General features: G+C 54.0%; 8 protein-coding genes across 8 annotated transcripts; 5 read left to right on the top strand and 3 right to left on the bottom strand.

Annotated features, from left to right (window-relative positions):
• Positions 1–294: 294 nt before the first annotated feature.
• Positions 295–2,180, top strand: J4E87_001736 (uncharacterized protein; the record flags this gene model as incomplete). The annotated part of the gene is made up of 3 exons (XM_049373377.1): positions 295–835; positions 898–1,937; positions 2,001–2,180. 3 exons carry the CDS (start codon positions 295–297, stop codon positions 2,178–2,180), a joined length of 1,761 nt encoding a protein of 586 aa, XP_049236747.1.
• Positions 2,181–3,421: 1,241 nt separating this feature from the next.
• J4E87_001735 (uncharacterized protein) lies at positions 3,422–3,687 on the top strand (the record flags this gene model as incomplete). Its single annotated transcript, XM_049373376.1, has 2 exons — positions 3,422–3,470; positions 3,527–3,687. The coding sequence occupies 2 exons, from the start codon at positions 3,422–3,424 to the stop codon at positions 3,685–3,687; spliced, it is 210 nt and encodes a 69-aa protein (XP_049236746.1).
• Positions 3,688–6,703: 3,016 nt separating this feature from the next.
• On the top strand, positions 6,704–7,699 carry J4E87_001734 (uncharacterized protein; the record flags this gene model as incomplete). The annotated part of the gene is made up of 1 exon (XM_049373375.1): positions 6,704–7,699. The coding sequence occupies one exon, from the start codon at positions 6,704–6,706 to the stop codon at positions 7,697–7,699; it is 996 nt and encodes a 331-aa protein (XP_049236745.1).
• Positions 7,700–7,985: 286 nt separating this feature from the next.
• On the bottom strand, positions 7,986–9,092 carry J4E87_001733 (uncharacterized protein; the record flags this gene model as incomplete). Its single annotated transcript, XM_049373374.1, has 1 exon — positions 7,986–9,092. The coding sequence occupies one exon, from the start codon at positions 9,090–9,092 to the stop codon at positions 7,986–7,988; it is 1,107 nt and encodes a 368-aa protein (XP_049236744.1).
• A 3,099-nt stretch (positions 9,093–12,191) lies between these two features.
• On the top strand, positions 12,192–14,474 carry J4E87_001732 (uncharacterized protein; the record flags this gene model as incomplete). The annotated part of the gene is made up of 3 exons (XM_049373373.1): positions 12,192–12,564; positions 12,612–13,906; positions 13,953–14,474. 3 exons carry the CDS (start codon positions 12,192–12,194, stop codon positions 14,472–14,474), a joined length of 2,190 nt encoding a protein of 729 aa, XP_049236743.1.
• A 2,612-nt stretch (positions 14,475–17,086) lies between these two features.
• J4E87_001731 (uncharacterized protein) lies at positions 17,087–18,346 on the top strand (the record flags this gene model as incomplete). The annotated part of the gene is made up of 1 exon (XM_049373372.1): positions 17,087–18,346. The coding sequence occupies one exon, from the start codon at positions 17,087–17,089 to the stop codon at positions 18,344–18,346; it is 1,260 nt and encodes a 419-aa protein (XP_049236742.1).
• Positions 18,347–18,708: 362 nt separating this feature from the next.
• Positions 18,709–20,781, bottom strand: J4E87_001730 (uncharacterized protein; the record flags this gene model as incomplete). Its single annotated transcript, XM_049373371.1, has 1 exon — positions 18,709–20,781. The coding sequence occupies one exon, from the start codon at positions 20,779–20,781 to the stop codon at positions 18,709–18,711; it is 2,073 nt and encodes a 690-aa protein (XP_049236741.1).
• A 499-nt stretch (positions 20,782–21,280) lies between these two features.
• Positions 21,281–24,162, bottom strand: J4E87_001729 (uncharacterized protein; the record flags this gene model as incomplete). The annotated part of the gene is made up of 2 exons (XM_049373370.1): positions 21,281–23,982; positions 24,039–24,162. The coding sequence occupies 2 exons, from the start codon at positions 24,160–24,162 to the stop codon at positions 21,281–21,283; spliced, it is 2,826 nt and encodes a 941-aa protein (XP_049236740.1).
• Between the last annotated feature and the right edge of the window lie 214 nt (positions 24,163–24,376).

Here is a 24,376-nt window from a genome sequence, read left to right as displayed (position 1 = left end):
CCAGGATACCCCATTTTTGGAGAGACCTGCCGAAATCTTCAGGAACACCCCCAGGCTACGTATGTCGTCACTTGTTCTCTTACCTGCCGCCTATTCAATGTCCCGATGATGATTTTGTCATATTATAAAGATGTTAGACTTGCGATACCCCTTGAGCGCACAACGACTTCCTGAGAGACTACCCCACTTACATATCCCGCGTCTTCCGAATTCTTACCGCAACTGACGCGCCTTGGTAGTATATAAACCTGAGTTTTTACTCCAAGCCTCCCCACACCCCGCCATCACGTCAAAATGTGCGGTATCATTGCTGTGATCCACGGCGATCCCAAGTCGCAATCGGCTTCGGTCGAGGTGCACGATGCCCTCTACCTCCTCCAACATCGCGGCCAGGATGCTGCCGGAATAGTCAGTTGCAGTGCTGGTGGTCGCTTCCACCAGTGCAAGGGTAACGGTATGGCGTCGCGCGTCTTCCAGGACGGCGCACGCGTGTCCGACCTCCCCGGCTTCATGGGCCTCGGGCACCTGCGATACCCTACCGCTGGCAGCAGCGCGAACGCTGAGGCTCAGCCCTTCTACGTCAACAGCCCCTACGGTATCTGCATGACTCACAATGGCAACCTCATCAACGCGCCGGCACTACGCCAGCGACTCGATCACGAGGCCCACAGGCACATCAACACCGAGAGCGACAGTGAGCTCATGCTCAACATCTTCGCCGACGAGCTCAACGAGACGGGCAAGGCGCGTATTAACGCCGACGACTGCTTTGCGGCGCTGGAGAGGATGTACAAGCTTTGCACTGGTGGATGGGCCTGCACGGCCATGCTTGCGGGTATGTCAATATCCAATGATATCTGCTACGCTGTGATCGTGTAGATACTAACATTGTCTCAGGATTCGGCCTCATCGGTTTCCGCGACCCGTACGGTATTCGTCCCATGGTGCTCGGCTCCCGCAAGTCGCAGGACGGCAAGAGCATGGATTACATGATGGCCTCAGAGAGCGTTGCGCTGGTCCAGTGCGGCTACAAGGACTTCTTCGATATCCTCCCCGGCCAAGCTGTCATCATCGAGAAGGGCAAGGAGCCCGTCTTCAGGCAAGTCGCCAAGCAAGAAGCGTATACCCCGGATATCTTCGAATACGTCTACTTCGCGCGACCTGACTCTGTCATTGACGGCATCGACGTGGATGAGAGCCGACGTAACATGGGCTTCACTCTCGCCGAGACCATCAAGAAGCAGCTTGGTCCCAAGACCATGGCTGAGATCGACGTGGTTATGCCGATTCCTGAGACTTCGATTACTTCTGCGTTATGCGTTGCTGAGGCTCTCGAAAAGCCATACGTACAAGGTTTCGTCAAGAACCGCTACATCTTCCGCACATTCATCATGCCATCGCAACAACTACGACAGAAGGGCGTCCGGGCCAAGCTGAATCCTATGAAGAAGAAGTTTGAAGGCAAGAACGTGCTGCTGGTTGATGACTCCATCGTTCGGGGTACTACGTCGCGTGAGATTGTCCTGATGGCGCGGGAAGCGGGTGCCAAGAAGGTCTACTTTACCTCGTGTGCACCGCCAATCACCAATGCCCACATCTACGGTATTGATCTGGCCTCTTCCTCGGAGCTGATCGCTCACCACCGCGACTCAGCAGCCATTGCTAAGCACATCGGCGCGGACGATGTCGTATACCAGAATCTTGAGGATCTACAGAGCGCTTGCGCACGTCTCTCCCCGCGAGATCCCGCAACACAAAAGTTCGAAGTCGGTGTCTTCTGCGGCAAATATGTCACCCCGGTCGACGCTGGCTATTTCGAGCATCTCGAGAGAATCCGCGGAGAGAGCCGCAAACAAAAGGTCATGGAGAAGGCACGAGAGGCTGTCGTACATGGTACGGCCAATCCTCAACAGGTGCGCATGGCTGCCAAGGGCGTTGTAAGTTGAGAATTGAAAACATCGTTTGGCAAGACTCCCTGTGACTAATGCGTATTGCAACAGGAGGTTGACCAACATGGCAACGTCATCCCATCGGATGGCAATGGGCAACCCGATTGGCACCCGGCCAACGGTGTCAGCCAGACGTCCGCGAGTGATGCGCTCGCTAACGGTAACGGGGAAGAGCGACGCGTTACCAGCAGCCAGGACATCAGCTTACACAACATGCACGATTACAACTGAGCAGCTACTCAATAGTTGTCAATGGTCGCTTTGCTACGGCAACACGGATGATCTTTCTTTATTTAGACGATGATGATACACACGTACCAGGAAAAGTTACGAAAGAGATGATTGGGATACAGCGCGGGACTGCCAAGGCGTAGGAGGGGATTTGTGCTCTTCAGAGACTTTCCGAATGTAGATCTGAGTTCTTGGAGGCCTCAAGACTAGGGTCACGCTGAGATCGAGCACGCACCTTTGCTTATGCTCTCTCGCTTCAGGATACGAATCCAACAGTCGTTTGCACAAGCCTTTTGGCCAGGCCTGTCAGCCGGGTCCTTCCGTCCCATTGGTGCACATCTGGTGGCCTCTCTGCACCAACACATGATATCCGTGCACATTTTCTTACCGGCTGCATTGCATCAATGCACACATGCGCTTAACGTTTCCGAAGACATCACACATCACGTGGTTGACTACCCGCGTTGAGAGTTCCCGCCACGCGCACGAGCTATTGTAGACTGTACACGAGGCCGCCATCTCACAGTTGTTCCAAAGAAGGGAGAAGATGACGAATAAATTTTGCGCGCATCTGTTCGCTCAATACCGAGATGAGGTGTGGAGGGAGTTCACTCAATGCTGAGCTCATGTCTCACACATGGCGCCGCTCAGCCACCTACAACTGACGCATCCTCTCAAGAGAATGATTGCCCCGCGGACCGACCTCTTGCAGCAGCGGCCCGTAAGCCACTGAGCAACAGTCACATCGACACGAATCGCTCCTATTGACTTGTGTCCTAGTAAAGTTCTCGGCTAGCAGACTCCACATCGCCATACTCAGTGATCACACTGGTCAGCTTCGTGCTTACAAAATCGAAGCCACGGCGTCAGGTGTACGAGCAAACTTCCTCATACTGCCCCAAATCTCCAGTCCTTCGCACACTGTCCTGCCGTGAGGCATATATCTGCCTGTGTCCGGTCACTTGCATGGCAAGCCCATCAGACATGATGATGAATCACATTCGTATTCTGTTCACCGCAACAAGCCACGATGAGCTCCAACAAACGCCTCGAGCGAGAGGAGATGACGGAGGAAACCCAAAGCGCTCAGAAATCAAGGTATAAAACCTCCAAGAAAGGATGTATTTAAAAAGACAACCACGACAGCATCTTCTACAGTATACTACATTCAATATCTTTTAGCTCCACCAAAAGCCCAAATCTTCAAGATGCAGTTCACCTCCACCATCGTCGCCGCCATCATGGCCTCAGTCGCCGTCGCTCAGATCTCGCTTGAGAACGTTGCCTCTTGTACGTCACTTCCACCTCTACGCAGAATGCCGTTCCCACTAACATCCACCCCTCAGTCGAGGCCTACGCCAACTCCGACTGCGCACCCCAGGCCCTACAGCAGCAGAACATCCACAGCAACGAATGTGTATTCCTGCCCTTGCAGAGCGCCCGCGTCTTCTTCTTGGAGAAGACTCGTGCCAACTGCCGCCGTGAGTCGCGACAACGTTTATTGTGAACGATCGTGATCTAATGGGAATAGTCGAGTTCTACACCTCCAACGATTGCACTGGTGTACCAACCGACACCTTCACCACAGCTCCCAGCGACTGCATCAATGTATCGCAGAAGTTTTCTTACCAGGCTATCTGCTCTTAAGCGGGTCATCCCGCTTACGCTTCTATGGAGACCGAGTGACGACTTGGTAATTAGATGGAGAGGAGCTGGCAACAGCACATTACTTAGCTGAGAGGATGTACTCAGACGACAGTCATTACAATATCATTTCGATCCGACTTGTTAGATCTAGTCTAGCTCGTTGGCCGTGTTCAACACACGGTGCGAACTAAGCTATATTGAAATATATCAGATCGCTACTATTGTCATTCTTGTGCGAAACGTGACCATCGCTAAGGCGTTATGTGATGTGAGCAGGTAGAACAAATGATCGGAGAATTTTGCTTGTATGATGTGCTACTTCCATATGAAGCAAGTGCTTACTATGAGGAAATTTGACCGAGCAATATATGAAAAGAATGTCTCTGCCAAGTTCCTTCTACTAGAACCCAAGGATTAGGTGAGAGGAAGTCGTCAGGGAACATGAAGAAGACATTGGTCGTATACTCAAGTCACATGGATATGACCTGGAGATACCAAGACGTCGATGGTCGAAGCTGGCTGTCTGTTGTCTCGCTGTTCCCATATCTATTGCGAGAAAGCACATATAAAGCCACTCCAGATAACCCCTCTACAGTTCCATCACTTTCAACACAATCATCGCGAACATTTTGAACTCATCTACATTTTCAATCATGCATTTCCTCACCATCACTTTCGCACTCGCAACGACAACCCTCGCCTCCCCCCTCACACCTACCCGCCGCAGCCCCGTCCCCAACCCCATCCCCAACGCCGGCTCCTTCACATCATGGTCGTGCTCTGAATGCGCTGCCAACAACCCCTGTCTCTCCTTTCCGCACGACAACATTGTGTCTGATGAGTGTTATCCGCTTGAGCCAAATCAGGCAAGTCTGCAGGTCCTACGCATCGCTCTTCGGGGCTGCGAGTGTAAGTAAACTTTTGTCCCAGCATGATGACTGTGGTGGCTGATGAGGTGTGTAGTGCAACTCTTCGACTCGGTGGATTGTTCGGAAGAGGCCGGTGCGCCGTATGTGCTTAGTGAGCCGCCCACGTGTGATCCTGTGCCGGTGTTTAAGAGGGGGTATAAGATTGTTTGTTAGAGAGGCGGGGTGTGGGTTCTTGGGGGTAGTTGGTAGGTTCGAAGGGCGTTTTGAAGGCTTTTGGCGTCGTTGCTAGCTATTGTTTGCTGGTATGTTAGTCGGATAGAATGAGCCTGGGTTATCATTAGTTCAACACGTAATGATACCAGACATTTAAACTCCTGGGCTTCTCGTGAATGGTTTTCAAATCTTTCGCGTCTTGCGCGTGATAAAGAACTCCCAGCGTGGTGATAAATTCGTTGATGGATATCATCATGGGATCAAGGCAATCTTGCGGATGCCCTGATAACGGAACGATCTCCGGTTCAGTATGATGTTTGTTGGGCGACTACGTTGGTCCGTCTACCAAAGCATACTGATCTAAATTCAGTTACACAGCGTTCAGAGTTTGTCGCAACACCAGACCTTGGGTTTCAGCGTTGCTGAAAGAGTTGCAAGGGTTTGCGTTCATGTCGGTGATGACGCACGGAACTACCTTCTCCCTTCGCATCCATCATGGTACTTTCTCGTGTCTTTATTAAATTCTGGCCGCTCACATAGCTTGAACCCTGAAAACAACTTGTTTGCTACCATTGAAGCGGCTCCGAGAACGAAAGCTAGTTCTGTATGACTGTAGGTGAGTATGCCAGAGATCGAGTTTGATTCTACAGCTGCGAGAGCTAACGCTTTCCACACCCTCTTGTTCGAGTCTGCAGCTGGGGATTTGCCGCAAGGTGACTTCTACGCTCAGACTGCATGAAATTCAGGACCGACGCCAAGAATCCGTATCGCAGTTCATCTCTTATCACCACTCCGACTTGCGATCCGAAAGTTTCGGGGTTGGGTAAGCATTTGGTGGCATCGTCCCCATTGCCCCAAAGGCGTAACTCCAGGCCGCTGCACATGGGCCCCAACAAACGCCACACTTCCATCCCCACGGACTCGGCAACAAGTAGCCGCTAAACGAAAGATCTGTAATGCGCATTACGATCGGACAAGACTCGCGCCAGCCTCTGAGAATCAGGTCATTGAAAGGGCCGAACAGTTCGGTGATGTAGCGCAATCATCGGACGGGCGCCCCGGCACCACCTACGTCATGGACTCCTCGAGCAGAGCCGCATCCGCATTGGGGTCAGGAACAACGTCTTTTGCTCCACACAAGCGGCGTCTGGCACATGGAAATCCATATCATTCCGACACGTTCCAGACGCACGTCTCACTATTGCGGACATTTCGGCAGTCCTGCAACAGCGGTGGGATGGTTGGCCGATGCTGTCCGAGGCGTCCTCTGGATTTCGCAGCTCAATATTTCTTTTACAATGTGCAGGTATAGGCTGCATGCTGTGCCGACAACGCGTAATCGCGACGATATAGCCTACATTAATCAGCTGCATCACAGCTGACAACACCTCGAAGATGCAGCATGAGGAAGCGCACTATACCGGAATCGGCAGATCTCGAAATTGTCATGCTGGAGATGCGACCCACAAAACCACGTTTTCTAGTGGCGGTCGACGCACCCAATGTGTAAGGCACGGCGATATCCAGACCCTGGACCCAAAGACCCTGTGCATTATCAATACGCGACGTCATGGGGGAGAAGTTTTCGAACGTAGCTCCAGCGACATTCATGGCACATGTAAGAATGAGCTGTAGGTTGGCTCGAATCATATATAACAGTAAGTCACGGTAGTCTTTGTGAACATATCAATCAACTTCACATCAACTTTCATCTCTTTTGCAACAAGATACCCAAAAGTTTTTCCATTACATCACCTTTCAACGTATACTACATCACAAAACACCATCACCAAGATGCCTTCTTTCACCGTCTACAAGGGCTCCAAGGAGAGCAAGATTGTCAAGTCGCAAACCACCAAGCCCGACCTCGAGAACGACCAGGTTCTCATCAAAGTAACCGCCTCCGGTCTCTGCGGAACCGATGAGCACTACAAGGGAGCCGACATGGCCCTCGGCCACGAGGGTGTCGGTGTTGTCGAAGAGCTTGGACCCAACGTGCAGGACCTGAAGAAGGGCGACCGCGTCGGATGGGGTTACGAGCATAACTCCTGCGGCCGCTGCGACAAGTGCCTCACAGGCCAGGAAACCTACTGCAGCGAGCGCCAAATGTACGGCATGGCCAACCTCGACCAGGGCAGCTTTGCTTCCCACTCCGTCCAACGCGAGGCCTTCGTCTTCAAGGTTCCCGATGAGCTCACCGACGCCGAAGCCGCACCCCTGATGTGCGGTGGAGCTACCGTCTTCAACGCCCTGCACACCTACAACGTCAAGCCCACCGACCGCGTCGGTGTCATGGGTGTTGGCGGTCTCGGCCACTTGGCCATCCAGTACGCCGCCAAGATGGGCTGCGATGTCGTTGTCTTCTCCGGATCCGAGAGCAAGAAGGACGAGGCCATGAAGCTCGGCGCAAAGGAGTTCATCGCCATGAAGGGCAAGTCTGAGATCAGCGTCAGCCGCCCTGTTGACGCTCTCCTTGTCACCACTTCCGTCATGCCCGACTGGAAGCTCATGCTCCCTGTTCTCAACAACAACGCCATCATCTTCCCCATGACCGTTTCCGATGACGACTTTGCTATCAACCACATGGCTCTTATCGCCAAGGGTATCACTGTTCAGGGCTCTGTTGTTGCCGCCCGCGCTGTTCACCGCAGCATGTTGGCTTTCTCCGCTCTACACGGTATTAAGCCTATCACCATGGAGTTCCCGCTTACTGAGAGTGGTATCGAGGAGGCAATGGCCACCCTCAGGGATGGAAAGATGAGGTACCGTGGTGTACTCAAGCCCCAGTAGATGGATGGCTTTGGATGGAAAGAAGGTAATGGAAAGGTTAATGAGCGGTGTATGACTAGTAGATACCGATGATAGACTTACGAATCTCATTTGTTTGAACATATATTATGCCCCCATTTGTACTATTGTGAAGGTTTCGAGGCATTGTGGTTCGCGATGATTCCTACATGTATCTTATGCCCCGAAGGTTCAACGTAAGATGCCAAGGCCTCTACAGCCTTCTATCCAGACTCATGAATTTCTAGCCACGGGTATCTAACAACCCTAGTGAACGCAAGACGTCCATCTATGCTGGGAACAAGCGGATAAGCACCGGTAGAATATCCCTCGGCTGCATATTCTGCAAAGCCGCAATAGCACTTCTCACATCCGTGACCAGTGTTCCTTCGACCTCAGTTGCACCACTCTTGACCCCCTTTCCATCCTGCACCCTAGTCTCATTGGTCCGCGGTACGTACGGAGCCAGAAGGGCCTGCAACAGCGCATTACCACTATTTCCTTCGCCTTCTCCCCGCCCAGACAACACCACGTTTGCCATATCGACATTCCCATCCTCCCTCTTCACCTCCTCAGCACGCACACCCATCTCCCTCTTCCCAGGCACAACCCCACCCACAAACTTGCCAGCCTTCCTCTCGTACCGCTCCCTACCCAACTGTGACTCTGCAACACGCAACTCAGTCTCCCACTCTTTGCTCAGCTTCTTCATAGCGTTCTTGAGCAGCTTCTTCTGCGCACCACCAAACACGGTGAATAACTCCCATGGTCCTGTCTTCCAGTTCAAGATGAACGACTCGCGTGCAGCGAAGCTGGAGGTGGGTGTGTTGTGGTGCTCGATGACGGCGGCGAGGTATTGCTTTATGAAACGGATGGCGGCAGGAGGGATGGCTGCGTGTGTGGGAGTGGTAACCCGTCCGGGGCGGTAGGAGTCCATGGTTCCACGACGACGATCGAGTACTCCTGCTTCGCTGTGTGCAGAGCTCTTCTGTTCGCTTGACTGCGAGTGTTGAGCTAACAGCGCAACGAAGATCGCGGTGTTCCACCTCATGATGTCGTGGAAGCGTTGGAAATGGTGCGTTTGGTCGAGTCGGTAGAACCAGATCGCTCGAGTGATTTCCATACTTTGTTTTTCTCCATCTTTGATGGGCTTGCTCGCGTAGCGGTCGATGGCGGCGCGGTTGTGGAGGAAAAACGGGAGTTGGATATCTGGTGGTATGTTGGCGATATCTAGCGCTCGTGGAGTTTGGTCGAGGATGTCCGCTAGTGTGACTGTGGGGAGGTGGTTAGGCGGTACGCCTTGAAGCTTGTTCTTTAGCAGTAGTTGAAGTTTGGCTTGGTTGTGATTGTCAGGGCCATCAGTCTTGTGCTCGAAGGCAGTGATAGCGTGCGACATCTTGGACTTGGATGCTTGATAGTACGAGAGGGCAATGTATCCAAAGTACGATTATTAAGAATAGTCGGTATTCAGCGCACGTGCGCAGATCCGTTTGCTCGCCGATGGGGAAAATAGGAAGTGAAGGGCGGGAGCTTGCATACCTTCAAACGCCTACACACCGCCGCGGACGGAGGAGCAAACAAACACTGCGTTTCCGTCATCCCGACCCCGCAAGTAGAAGAAGGTTGTCGACTAGAATACCTTTGATATGCTATCTGAACTGCCAAGTTTCTCCTTGGTGCTCCTTTCAGATCGAGTCTTTTCCGGCCTTGATCAGACGAGGATCCGCAACGTTACAACGTACCCATGAGCAAGTCATAGCAGTGCGCTAACGGCCGTGCATAACAGATACCCCAAGCCCCGGTATCACCATACTCATATCGAAAACACATCTATCAGATTTATCACTCTCATTCACCATCATCTTCATTGCCTCCAACGGGAACAACCAAAACCCAAAAGCGGGCAGCACATCCATAACATGGTCTTGCGCTTCGAACTTCGCGGTAAAATAGGAAAGCTTCCCGTCGAGAATCTTGACAAACACGAAAGTATTTGCTCAGGATCTGGTGCCCGTGAAGCGTAACGAGGTGCCTGCTTCCGCACTCTGCAAGTATTCTGGCGTTGCCACGAAACGCATCTCCTACACGCTCCAGGCAGGTTGAAGGGTCTGCTAGCCAGGGACTGGAGATCTCGACTTTAATGATGCGCTGACGCCGGATGGCGGATCGCCATATCAATAGTCGTAGTTGTTTTGGAAGTAGTTGGAAGTAGTGAGAAGGGGTGAAACGTCGGACCTTCGAATGGAATACCTGGATTAAAGATAGGGAATGGAGGTTTTGCAGACATGTTGAGCTATGGGCTCCTGAATGGGCAGTGTAGTGACGGGATATACAAGCACCTGCAAAACGTCCAAAGTTGTCATCACCGATATTTGTATAGAGGAGGCGGATGTACTAGGCATCAGCGTTACAAAAGCCGTGCCGCATGCGGGGCATGATGCAAGCTTTTAGTCGGGTGTTGTGCAGCTAGTGGAAACCCCAGATCTGAGAAACGGGGTTTTCGAAGAAGACGTCCATCGGCCACAGTCAGGTCTAGAGACGAATTGCAGACTCCGACACACAGAATGAAAGAGAGAAGAGAAGGAAATCCACAGACCTTTGGTGCAGCGCGTTGCTAGTCACGTCAGGCAGCTTCATGTCTACTGGTGAATGAAGCTGGAGAACTTGAGTATCTTCTACGAGCATCCGCAATGTTGATGAGTTTCCGTCAAACAAAAGACCACAAAGAACGGCAGTAAGATGGTTGATGCAAGTTTGTTGATGTTGGTCAAACGTGCGGTTACGCGTTCGCGCCCACTTGTTCCAAGGCTGGTGGGGCAGCTCCACCGCTAGGCGCGCATAGGGAAGATGACGATCTTCAGGGTCAGCCCAGTGCGAAAGGTTGGAAGATGAGGCTGCGCAAAGTGTATCGATAGATGTGAGCGGGCCGGAAATCTCTGAGGTAGATGGGCAGATCGCGTGTTTCAGATGTGGGTGAGACGTTCGTTGATCGTTCGCAGACACGCGTTGCGCAAGTGGGCTCATGACGTCTGTCCCATGGCTTGAATGATGATCGTCCGGTGGTACAGTGGTGAGCGGTGGCTGGGTAAACACTTTCAGTCCACGGAGGGCCGATATGGTGGTGGAAACAATGATGTTTACACTGATGCCACGTGAGGGCATTACGCAAGCTGCGGATGGAGATGCCGTAGTGTCCAGCGCCCAGAAACAGCAGGCAGACTACGCTGAAGTGCAGTCTTGTCCATCTCGATGTGGTGAAGATGGCGCCGCTTGCAGCGAGTCGACGGCTCATTGACCTCGCTGGCCAAGTGCGCCACAGTCAGATGCGGCATGATTGGCATGATTGGCTGGAGAGGCTGGGTGTGGTCTATTTGCGTGCAGCCATCCGCTGGTGCCGAGAGCACGGATGGGGTCGCTGGCCAGACAGTCCAGACTTGGTGTGCCGCAGGATTCCGGATGGCATAATATTGACATCCTTCAGGGAGCGGCAATGTGCAGCGGCCGGGGATGGGCTGGAAGAGTGAAATGTCGGTTTCGCGCGTATACGGCAATAAAATTAGAGGAAATACGAAGAGCTGGGCGGACCTGGCTGGCAGACTTTCAGTCAGCGCGAGAAGAGGCCTAGAGCGTCGTGTTGATTGGCCCGACGAGATTGTTCCTGCGTGCGAGTGTGGCGAAGCAAGTGCCCCTGCCCCCTCGCCCCTGCCTCATCCGAGTGTTCCAGCTTGGTCAAAGAAGAAGGCGCGCGTTCTGGAGCCTGCGAAGACAAAGGCGTCTGGCAGAGAAGCAAGTGTCGACGAACTCAGAGCAGTAGAGCACCGCGCAGTCAGTAAATGCTCCGACTATTCCCTGCGATCGCAAACTTGACAGCCGTTGGATCCTCTGAGGCTGGGCGCTGAGCAGGTGCCGCGCGTATTCATCTGGCCCACTCGCCGCGACCGTCGCAGTCTCGCTCCCCTGAAGCAGCCGGCACGCGGTGCATAGACCTCAGCTCCTGCGAGCTGGCATCCTCTTACCATCCGCCCCATCTCCTGCTCTCCTCAGGCACTTTCCAAACACCAGCGTTAGGTGACGACGAGAGCGCGCTGAATCGTTTTTATTGGGTTGCGTGCAAGTGCTGATCGCGCCCGTCCGGTCGTTTACACATATCCCCTTCCTTGTACTAGCCCTAGCGTCGCCCAGCCGCCGACAGACAGGCCTCTTCGCCTCGCTGCTTCCCGGTTTCCCTTCCCCAGTTGTCCTGCGCAACCACCTCTTTCGACATCACCGCCCATTCGTCGCTCCCGACTGCCACTCGCTCACCCGCACCTTCACCCGCACCCACCGCTTCTCTTCACCCCTCCAGGACGCAAACGAACCCCATTCACTGTGACTGACGGACTCCCTCGCGCCGCTGGTTTGGCCGACCTCCCTCCGCAGTACTCGTAAGGAGTACGCCCGCGCCTTGAGGCACCTCGCTCCGCGCACCTAATACACCACAACAACACCGCCCACCATGAAGTTCTCCCTCTCCAAGTCGCTGTTATGGCTCGCAGCCATCGCGGCGCCCGTCGTCTCGGGCGAGCGCATCATCGAATCCAAGTCGCTCAACCCGTGCATGTCCAACTCCAGCTTCTCCGCCACCCTCTTCAACGTCGCATTCACCCCCAGCAACCGCAGTCTGGGCTTCAAGATCGAGGGTATCTCCAACATTGCCGGCAAGATTGAGGCCGACATCGAACTGCTCGTCTACGGATACTCCGCCATGAACGAGAAGCTCGACCCCTGCGGTCAGAAGGAGCTCGAGGGCATGTGCCCAATGAACGCCGGACCGCTGACTATCAAATCCAACATCGACATTAGCCAGGACATCATGAGCGTCATCCCAGGTAAGAAACGTCCAAAGTTGCTGCCCAACCCCCCTAACACCACACAGGCATCGCATACACAATCCCCGATCTCGACGCAGTCGTACGAGTCAAGATCAGGTCTGCAGAGACGCATCAACAACTCGCATGTGTAGAAGCAGAGCTGTCAAACGGACATTCGGTCGACCAGAAGGCTGTGGCATGGGTGACGGCTGTCATAGCGGGTCTGGGTCTCATGGCATCCGCTATAACGTCTGGACTGGGTCATTCCAACACCGCCGCGCACGTTGCCGCCAACGCCATGTCGCTATTCGGTTACTTCCAAGCGCAGGCCTTCATCGGTCTCTGCGCCGTCCCTCTCCCACCCATCGTGTCCGCCTGGACCCAGAACTTCCAATGGACCATGGGTCTCATCCGTGTTCAATTCCTTCAGGATATGGCAACATGGTACCAGCGTGCTACTGGCGGAAGCCCGACCACCTACCTGTCCCAGCTGTCGTACATCTCCATTGAGGTCCAGAAGTCGAGGAAGATGAGGCGTGCGCTGGACTTCACCACCGGAGCTGTCGGTCGTCTCATGGCCCGTAGTAACGCTGCCGCCACCGAGGCACAGGCTGGAGGAGACCGCTTGGTTCTCCACGGCATCGAGCGTGTTGGTTTTAAGGCCAAGATCGAAACGACCAACATCTTCTTCACTGGATACACCTTCTTCGTCATCTTTGTCCTCTTTACCGTCATCGGTGTCGTGGCTTTCAAGTACATCTGCGAGGGTCTAGTCAAGGCCGGCAAGATGAAGGGCGACAAGTTCGTCGACTTCCGCAACGGCTGGCAGACTGTGCTCAAGGGTATTCTCTTCCGTGTCGTCCTCATTGGCTTCCCGCAGATGATGATGCTGAGCTTCTGGGAGTTAACTAAGCGTGACTCTGCTGGTCTGGTCGTTCTGGCTATCCTTTCTATGCTCACCATGATTGGTATCCTCGCATGGGCTTCTTCCAAGGTGGTCCGAATCGCCCAGCGCTCCATCGCCATGCACAAGAACCCTGCATACATCCTCTACTCGGACCCTGTCGCGCTCAACAAGTGGGGCTTCCTCTACGTTCAGTTCAAGGCGGCCGCCTACTGGTTCATCATCCCATGGCTCGGATACCTCCTTATCAAGGCCATGTTTGTCGGTCTTGCGCAAGGTGCATTCAAGGTTCAGGCCATCGCCATCGTTCTCATCGAGGCTGCTCTGCTTGTCGGTGTATGCGTCCTTCGTCCCTGGATGGACAAGAAGACCAATGGTTTCAACATTGCCATTGCTGCTGTCAACTTCCTCAGCGCCTTCTTCCTGTTGATGTTCACCGAGATTTTCAACCAGCCTGTAAGTAGCCCTCACTCCCACCACGATTCCCAACTAACGTTCGTAGGCTATCGTCACTGGTGTCATGGGTGTCATCTTCTTCATCATTAATGCCGCCTTCGCCCTGATCCTCCTCCTCATGCTTCTTGTCTCGTCTGGATTCGCTCTGTTCACCAAGAACCCCGATACCCGCTACCAGCCAATGCGCGACGACCGTGGCTCCTTCATCAAGTCGCAAACTCAGCTAACTACTGAGCTCGACGCACTCGGTGCGACTGCTCGTGGTGAGGGCAAGGGCACCCACCCATACACCGGATCACGAAGCCGCATTGATGACGATGACGACTACTCTTCCGAAGAGCAGCGCCAAATGGCTGCTAAGGAGGGCGGCTTCAACGAGCACTACGCTGCCGTGCCACCACGGAGCCAGGGCAATGACGGAACTGTCTCACCAGCACCGCCATCCTTCTACGAGCGCCGCAGCCCAGCACCATCATACCGTCCTGGTAGCAACGGCCAAGGTCAACAACAGTACCGACAGGCCAATACCTCAAGCCCATGGCAACGAGGCGCAGGATACGATAATTGACGCCAGAGCGAGCACGAGGAGCAGGTGGGCCAGATCATCGATTCGTATCATCGCTCCTCAGTCGCTCAGCAGCAGCAACATCAAAATCAACAAAACAGGTTCTGAGCTATCTATGCGTTTTGTGCATATCTTGGGTATCCACACCAATATACTGTAATCATCAATCGAAATGGGTTCACATGGCATCAGTGCAGAGGGCGCAATCACACGATTACCCATCATGAAGCCGGCGTTTTCTTCAATCTCTCTGTATCCGGTTGGGCAGAGAGTGGTACTTTTGGGTTTTCCGTTGACTGATCAGCATGGAGGATGATAATACCTATATCCATCTCGTATATATGTAGTCTTTCTACCCCTGGCACTTCATCGGTTGCTATTTTCTCTTTGTGTCTGGGTGTCCTTATCTCCTTTGTTCAAGCAATGGGCGCAGCGGAAGACTATTACCAATTCCCTTCAGCGTTTCTGTTCGCAGCGTAGTACCGTGGTCCAGCGTAGGACGGACAGTCGATCGGCGGTGGCTCGGTGAGAAGGAGATAGAGTAGCAGAGCAATGAATCGTCGATTATCCAAGTTGATCTATCTTCTCCCTTTGCACCTACCGTGGACTTGATAAGAAGCAAATTTGAGCGATGAAGTTTTTGACCCGAAGGATGGCTAACCCCTAAGTATACAGATCAGATGGTTCGCAGCGTGAGGTTTGGTCGGGCTCCACTCTCGTGCATGGCGGCTATTCGAGGTTGGTAGATTGGGCTGTCAAATTTCGCTTATCAGCGTTGTACATGCCTAATCTGGCGTGCGCGATATCAACAGGATGGATCTGAGGATGACTCCCACGTTTTGGTGAACGGGTGGCTTGAGGAATCACCCGATGGGCAATTGAGCAGTGCAAGCTCGATAGCCCCCACATGCAGCCGTGTGCATCTAGCGCAATCTGCGAACTATACGTGCGGTCGATAAGCCCACGCCCGTTGTCCTAGTCTTGGTTCGAAAGCTTGAAGCTCAGCTACGTCAACAAAAAACACTTTATTGAGCTACCGGCATTTCATCCGGGGTAGTTTGTTCACGATGCTTGATGCCGCAAGCGCAGAGCAGGGGGCGTCGGCGGAGTTGCCCCAGTTTTCACAGTAAGCGCTGACGAAAGAAGGTATAACGAAGGTCACGATGCAGGATAAGTCTTTTCGGTGATGACAGCATGTAGTAGATGATCTTCAGCCGCTCAGCTCATCTCCACGTTTCGCTGTCATGGTGGCTCGGACGGGACGGCAGTCAAAAGATACACCAGCGATGTGAGCCAACGACAAGCTAGCGATAACTCACGATAGCTCCACAACCTTCACGATCTCATGACTTAGCTGTGACAAGTGCGACAGGTGCCGCAGCCCATCTCCACCAGCCACGGTGTTAATAACGACGTCACAGAAAAGAAGCACCGAAAGTCTCCAGAGAAGCTCCGAGCAAAAACGTCAAGTTTCGCATGTCCATCCAAGCAGAGAGCGCGAGGCATGGCACGCAGCCAAACGTGTCGCACACAAAGGCCAACCCTGGATGGGGAATGGTGAGGTCGCGCAGCCCAATCAAACCACGCACGTTCACCCAGCGCAGGCCAGTAATTGGGGACCCGTAGCCAAGGACAGCGCGCCATCAGTGCGCTACCGCTCTTAGCCAGCTGCGCGACCACCCGGCTAGGAAAGACGTGTGAATGGGTGGGCTTCTGGAATCACGGAGGTGTTCCCAGGGGATGCGCTTTGTCTCTTCCCCCCCACCGAATCATCGGCGTCCAACAGCGCTGCCTAAGATTGCTATCGCGTTGGTACGGGTAGGGATTCCACGAGTGCCACCCGTCGTCCCCGAATACTCCGGGGCGCAGCGCGGTTCTTTGCTTATAGACCCGTTTGCAGGTCCCGATCGCTTTTCGACTCATCGACACACAGCCAACAACGCTTTGGCTGCGGGCCTTCCGCACGCGCCGCCCATCGTTTTATTGCGACTATCATCGACAATGCTTCTTACTCTCTAGTAGGTTGCGCGGTAGCCTACTTGTGGATCCGTCCTCTTATCTCGTGTACCTTTACCTGTAGCACTTTACTATCTCCCTTTCTTTGTTGGTTCCCATCTCTCGGTTCCAGACCCAGGTTTGACACGCCCCGTTCAAAAAGAGACGTCCACTCACCTTTTTTGCTTTGCAACGTTTCTTGTCTTGTTTGAGAATTCGTTCCTGTTTCGCATCGTCTCTTCAAGTTCCCTGGACCTTTCCCTCCCGCGCTGTTGCTTCAAGCTACAGGCAACAGTTCTCCACGCGCTACTCGCACGCTGTAACTGTACCGCGTGACTTGTCAAACTTGAACATCGTCAAGCAACTCTTACTGTAAAACGAACATGGCGCAACTTTCACGGTTCACTTTCCCTGCTTCAAGGGAAGATCCGCCGGCAGTCGAATCATCAGCGACACCACTCACGCAGAAGAGGCAACAACCCCAACTTCACCTGCTGACGTACAGCGCATCGAGCCAAGATCATACGATCGGTGCGTCTGACAAGCCATTCTCAAGACCGTTTGCCGTACGAACGCTTTCTACACCACCGACCTCTCCAACAAGGAAAAGATCTGTAACTATGGGTGCGCATGATCCCCGAAGCATGCACAACAGTGGTGCCGACACACCTCCTATCACACCTGGCAGCGCCTCGCATTCCAAGTCCAACTCGACATCGTCCGACTTTCTAAGCTCGTTATCGAGTCTACGACGTGGCGATTCGATATCGTCCCTCAACCGGCCTCGACTATCACTGGACGAGTCACCGCAACCTGGCAGCACCGAACTCACCACCTTCCCGTATCACCTAACGGACTATGACTTCAAGAAGGACGATCGCGGGCGGAAGAAGACCATTGGCGAAGGAGCCTGGAGCGATGTCTTCCTAGCGAAACCCTGCCCACCCAAGCCAACCGAACAGTCACTATCACAGCCTCCCTGTGGCCCCGAAATGACTCCACCACTCACCCCAGTCCGAAGCATAGACTCTGGCGTAGACCTCAGTCGACTCCCCGCCACCCCACCCATGTACGCCGTAAAAGTACCAGCAATGACCAGCGCCAAAAAGGTGCTCAGCGCAGAAGCAAGAATCTTATCTTATCTCTCCCGCTTCCCCGACGCAGAAAGCCACATCGTCCCTTTCTACGGCCTAGACCCACGCAACGGTGCCATCCTCCTCCAAGCCATGGACGACACGCTGGAAGGCTGGATTCAGAAGACGCTCAACACGCTGGATGAAGAGGCTCGAGCAGCGAGACTTGCCGAAGTCTTCCCTAGCATCGCCCTCGCACTGCTCAACAGCTTGGCATGGATGCAAGACAAAGGGTGTACCCACGCCGACATCAAACCCTCTAATATCCTCATCTCCTCTTCGTCCCCTCTATCAACCGCCGCGCCAAAACCCATCTACACAGACTTCTCCTCAACCATCCTATCCCACCCCTCCGCCACCATCGAATCCACAGCCTCCCCCCTCGGCGCCGGAACATGGGATTACCTCGACCCGTCACTGCTCAGCTCCTCGTCTACTTCTCGTCCTTCCGCGACTTCAGATCTCTGGTCCCTGGCTATTACGTTGCTGTTTCTTATCCTGGGTGGCTCGCCGTATGATGCGTTCAAGGGGAACAAGTATCAGCAGAGGGAGATGATCAAGGCGGGGTGTCCGCTGCAGGTTATGGGGCATGATGACTTGGGCGTGAGGAATTTGAAGAGGGTGCAGGGGTTAAGTCGAGATCTGGGGTTTGATCTTGTGGGGTGGTTTGGGAGGGTGCTTGTTAAAGATGGGGGAAAGAGGGTTGAGTTGAAGGAGTGGATGGGGGAGTTGCAGGGGAAGCTTTGAAAGGGCATTTTGGCTGGGTAAGGTAGAGGGTTTAGACGCGTTCTTTCTACTTTCTTGGAAGGGTGTGTTTTCAATGGCGCTTGTTGGAGATAGAGAGCTGCTTTCTGTTCTGTGTCGCTGAGGACATTCGTTAGATACCCCCGTTATTTATACTGTCATTGTAATTACATGTCGACGCTGGTCTTGATCAATGTCTTCGAGATCTACCACAGTTCATTCGAAGACGAAGAAGTCTTCTCAACTTCATCTGCAGATCCCTACATGCACAGTGCGTAAAGAAAACTCCATACTGAACTACCTGCTCTACTTTCTCAATCTCACCTGTCCTTCCCTAACCCCATGCTACATCTCTCATCCCACCCTTAATCCAACTTCGTTGTACCAAACAACCTATGCCCCGTATCCGTACCCCCCTTCCCCTTGTACTTATTCCCACTCTTCCTCAACGCCACAACCCACAACTCCTTGTCATCCCTCAACATCTCCGCAAACCCGTTTCCATCCCCCTTTCCTCCTTCTTCTCCTTGCTTGACTACAACAGCGCCCTCCTGTACCACCCCTGCAACAACCACAACCCGAACTCGTGGACACGCCTCTCTCAACGGCACCATGAACTCCACAATCGACTTGCCGGTATTGATTACGGAGTCGACAAGGATAATCGTACGCTTGCCCTCGAAGTTCTTGGGGTCGATGTCCGAAAAGACCTTTGCGTGGGCAAATGCCGCGCCGGGAAGCGCTTTGCTGACGCCGAAGGCCATGGGTTCGCCACCGCGCATCAGAGGGATTATCAAGGTGGCTTTTTCGTGGCGGAAACGGTAGCCGTCTGTCAGGCCGCCTTGGACGTGAGGGATGGCGATTTCTTCTAGGCCAGTGATGGTGCTTAGGTATGAAGTTGCGAGGTGGTAGCCCACGCGCTCGTGCGCTTTGCGTAGGCTATGTGATTGCTTTGTAGCATCGCGCGTAGGTGTCATGAGTAGTTTCGCCGAGGGCTGACTAGTGGCGTGTATGAAGCGGGTTGATGGATCGCTGTGGACGCGGAAGATGTGGTCTAGTTCTATGGTGTCCAGGGTGGCTTTGGGTAGGGTATCGAGATCAAGACGTGGAGGGACGCTGGGTGGGAGGAGGACCTGGAGGGCGGATAGGCTGTTATCGTTGATGGCTTTGGCGAGGGTTTTCTCCATGGATGAGCTTCGGGTGGCTTCGTCTCCTACTATGATGTATGCGCCGTCTGCTTTGTGAAACATAGCCATGTCAAGGGGACTGTCGCCGAAGGCTAATACTCGTAATTTCTTCTTGTGGAGATGGTCGACGACGGCGCCTTTGAGTTCTCCAGTCACGACGTAGCCGTCTGAGATTTGTCCGCCTCCGATGACCTTTATGTGCGCCAAATTGTTGCGTTCCAAGACTAGCTCCCATACTCGGCGGATACCACATGTGACGATGAGTGCGTCCACATGCCGTGTGGTAAACCATCCAGCACGTGTGAGCATCTCGATCATATCAGGGTACATCTCAACTTTGGCCGCGACACTAGCACATATGGCATCGAAGTCATCTGCCTTCTCTTCGTAGAGCAGCATGGCCTGCCGGAAGGCTGCATACGAGTAACCACTTTGGAAGACTTCCTTTAAAGGACACTCGGTGGAGCCATCTGGGAGCGTTGTCTCCTTCCAGAACATCAGTCCAGTATCGTGAGGAGCCAGCGTCTTGTCCGCATCCAGCAGAAGCACTGTATCGAGACCGTCTTGATCGCTAAGCGCAGTATCAACGGCCTGCTCAACTGCAATGGTATTCGCAGCCTCAACATGGCCTTGGAAGTTGTTCAACAGTGCTGCGAGTCGCTCTCCAGTTCGTCCCGAAGTTGTGGTTGGCGTCTCAGTGATTGTAGTAAATAGTATACCGTGATCACGGCAGACGGCACGTAATTCCGTTATCTCGGCTTCTTGCCACTTCCGTAGTTGCTCAACTGGAAGTTGTTTGCGCTCTCTGATGTTGTCCTCTTTGGTACGCGTGGCAACGATCTCTGGGTCGACTAAAAGACAGATGATGTGTGTGTAAGTTGCCCAGTCCTTCTCTGTACCCACTCTCTTCGGTTCGTCCTTGTCGCCTGCCTGCCAGAACATGTAATGACCCGCAATAACCCCTGTCTTGACGTTTGCCTGGCATTGACTGGCAGCGAGGGAGAGGGCTTGTTCGCGGGCCTCGTACTGTTGTTCATCCTTCATCTTCTTGAAAGCATCCAATCCACCGCCCACAACATTCTCCAGAAGCGAAGAGCCATCATAGAAAGTGAAGTGTTGGTGTGCGAAGTCGTTGTCGTTCTTCAGTTGCTTTAGCAGATATGACTTGCCGCTTCCAGATATTCCGTAGAGTCCAATCATGGTGGGTTTGACAGGTTCAGTCGATCCTGATGAGATTTGAGTGTCGGTCATCTTGCTGAATGTCTGATGTTTTGAGGAAGAACGGCAGGTTCATGTGTACGCGGGTAGCTCTGCGATATGTGTGGGAATGCGAGTTGCTTGCTGCCTGCGCACGAGAACAGGACATGCTGTGGCAGTCAAGCACGCTTGCACAGCATAGCTTGCGCGCATCTACGAAAATCAGCTGGGTCAGTGGGGTATGTCATGTGCAGTTTACATCAGTCATCTCGACAGCACATCTCTTGATAGTTGTGAAAGTCAAAGTATGCTTCTCTATTCAATGTGAATAATTCATCCTTCCAGACAAGAAACCGTCAAAGTTGATTCGACGCCATACCAAACGCTATGCATACCGTCCCAATATGTGTTGAATAAGAAGCCCACCCAGATGCTGTTGAACATGCCTAGTGCGCCGAAGAACGCCAATCGTCGTCTCATCATACATGATTGTTCCAAATGAAGCTTGTTGAACGCTTCACTCGGGGTTGTACACCTTTTTTTCCATCATAGTTTAGAACATGCCGTTGATCTCGCCAGTCTCAACATCGACGTCGATGTTGAGGTATCCGGGAGCAGTGGGCAGACCGGGAATAGTCTGGATATCCGCTGCGAGCGCATACAGGTATCCAGCACCAGCTGCCATGCGGACGTCCCTGATGGGAACGGTGAAGCCAGTTGGGGCGCCCTTGAGGCTGGGGTCGTGAGACAGAGAGTACTGTGTCTTGGCTACGCAGATGGGCAGGTTGCCGAAGCCCTGCTTGACGTAGGTGTCGACCTTCTTCTGAGCAAGCTCGGAGAACTCGACGGCGGAAGCACCGTACATCTTCTTGGCGATGGTCTCCATGCGCTCTTGTACTGTACTGCTGTTGACGTCGTAGAGAAGCTTGTAGTCGGGCTTGGGCTTGGCAGAGGCCTTGATGATACCCTCTGCAAGGTCTACAGCACCCTTTCCACCCTCCGCAAAGTGGTTGGCTGGGATGGCGTCCTCAGCACCGGCGGCGATGGCCTCCTCACGGATCACGTCGATTTCGGCTTGGGTGTCCGTCGCGAAGCGGTTGATGGCCACGACGACGGGGACACCGTACTGCTTGGCGTTCTCAATGTGCTTCTTGAGGTTGACGCAACCAGCACGGAGAATGTCTACGTTCTCAGTGCGGTAGACTTCGGGCAGTTGGGCACCGGGGCTGATGTCGGGGCCACCACCGTGGTTCTTGAGAGCACGGACGGTTGCGACAATGACAACAGTATCGGGCACAAGACCAGAGGAGCGGCACTTGATGTTGAAGAAGCGCTCGCCACCCATGGTGAAGTCGAAGCCAGCCTCGGTCACAACGAATCCGGTCTGGGCGTCGTGGTCCTCATCAGGCTCGGTACCAGCCAGCTTGAGGGCAAGCCTGTCCGCGATGACGGAAGAAGCACCAATGCTGATGTTTGCGAAGGGACCGGCGTGAACGAAAACGGGGGTACCCTCAAGGGTTTGCATCATGTTGGGCTTGATGGCATCAGTAAGCAGAGCAGTTAGAGCACCGCCAGCACCGATGTCATCGCAGGTAACAGGGTCACCAGCGCGTGAGCTGGCAACGACCATGCTACCAAGACGCTCGCGGAGATCTGACAGATCCTTGCTGAGCGCAAGGATAGCCATGCACTCACTGGCGACCGAGATGTCAAAGCCAGTCTCGCGAGTCTGACCCTTCTCTGTTGGCGCCTGGCCGACTGTGATCTTGCGCAGATGCCTGTCGTTGACATCTAGCACACGTCGCCAGGTGATGGTCTCTGGATCGATGTCAAGCCTGGCGAACTTGGAGATCTCCTCCTCGGTCAGATCATCTGGGTTCGTCTTGTCGATACCGAGCTTCTTGAGGCGACGAAACATGACGGGCACAAACTCGCGCTTGCCCTTCTTGGCTGGAACTAAACGTTTGTACAGAGCAGCATCCTTCTGAGTGTTCTCGTGGAACATGCGCGTCTCAATAGCAGCGGCAAGCAGGTTGTTCGCGGCGGTGATGGCGTGGATGTCACCAGTGAGATGGAGGTTGAACTGGTCCATGGGGATGACTTGGCTGTAACCTCCACCAGCAGCTCCACCCTTAATACCGAAAGTCGGCCCCATACTGGGTTGACGCACGTTGGCGAAGCATATCCTGCCAAGGTGCGCGCCCAATGCTTGCGCGACACCGATTGTGGTGGTCGACTTACCCTCGCCGAGCGGCGTGGGAGTGATACCGGCGATGAGGACGTACCTTCCGTTGCGGCGGTGTTCAAGTCGCTTCAGCAGGGACAGATCGACCTTGGCTTTTGTCGCGCCGTATGGCTCGAGCTCGTGTGGCAGGATGCCAACCTCCTTCGCTACGGTTGTGATCTGCTTGGGGTGCTGCTTCCGCGAGATTTCGTGATCGGCGGGTATGGGGTCTTCGATGCGGATGGGAAGAGCCGAGATCTTGCGCTTCTTCTGCCTGTCGAAAGTCGCGTCGGCCGAGTCGACGAGGTTCTGTAGCAGCATGGCAATGGTCATGGGGCCTACACCGCCAGGTACCGGGGTGATGTGCGAAGCTACCTCGACGGCGGAGTCGTAGTCGACGTCTCCTACCAGCCTCTGTCCGCTCTTCTTGGTGTCGTCGGGGATGAAGTTGGTACCAACGTCAATGACGACGGCACCGGGCTTGAGCCAATCTCCCTTGACGAACTGCGCTTTGCCGATAGCAGCGATGACGATGTCTGCGCGGCGAACAACTTCTGGAAGGTCGGCTGTACGCGAATGGCAGACGGTGACGGTCGCGTCGGCGTTCTTCAGCAGGTAGCTGACGGGGCTTCCCACAATGTCGCTGCGTCCCAGTACGACGGCGTTCTTGCCAGAGATGTCGATTCCGGCCTCCTCGAGCAGAACCATGACACCCTTGGGCGTGCATGGGGTGAAGAGGGGCTTGCCGCCGCGCTTGGCCAGCTCACCGATGCTCTGGATACCGAAGCCATCGACGTCCTTCTCGTCGGCGACGGCCGATGTGATGGTGTGCTCGGAGATGTGCTTGGGGAGGGGCAACTGGACGAGGATTCCGTGGACGGTGGGGTCGTTGTTGTACTCGTAGATCTTGTACAGCAGCTCGCCTTCGGTAAGGTCTTCGGGGAGATGGACGAGCTCGCAGTCGATGTTGGCCTCCTCGGCGGCCTTGAGCTTCATGCGCACATAGGTGCTGGAGTCGGACCTGTCGCCCACTGTCGTGTGTCAGCACTCTGCCTCTATCAGCCCGCCGCAATGGGATGCGACTCACCCTGGACAATCTTCAGGCTCGGGCGGTATCGCGGGTTCTTCTCCTGCTTCTCCTTGATCTTCTGGCCGAGCCTCTCGCGGATGCTCTTGGCAATGGCAGTGCCGTCAATCTTCTGTCCAGCCATGGTGAAGCGTGTGCTGGAGAACTGCCTGGAGGTATGCGCAGTCTTGACGACGGTATATAGTTGGCGGGGAGCAGTCGAGCACCAATATTTTCTCAGCGGGGTAGCTGTAGCTTGCGGAAAGCCACGGGCGAGAACTCCAACGCGTCCGCCGCAGATCGGATATACTTTCATCGTCCTACCAATCCTGTCTGCGTATCTTTTCCAAGTCTAGGAT

The sequence above is a fragment of the Alternaria ethzedia genome, assembly GCF_023757985.1.
Source record: "Alternaria ethzedia strain BMP 0044 chromosome Unknown scaffold_3, whole genome shotgun sequence".
NCBI lineage: Eukaryota > Fungi > Ascomycota > Dothideomycetes > Pleosporales > Pleosporaceae > Alternaria > Alternaria ethzedia.
This window is presented reverse-complemented; position numbering and strand designations above follow the sequence as displayed.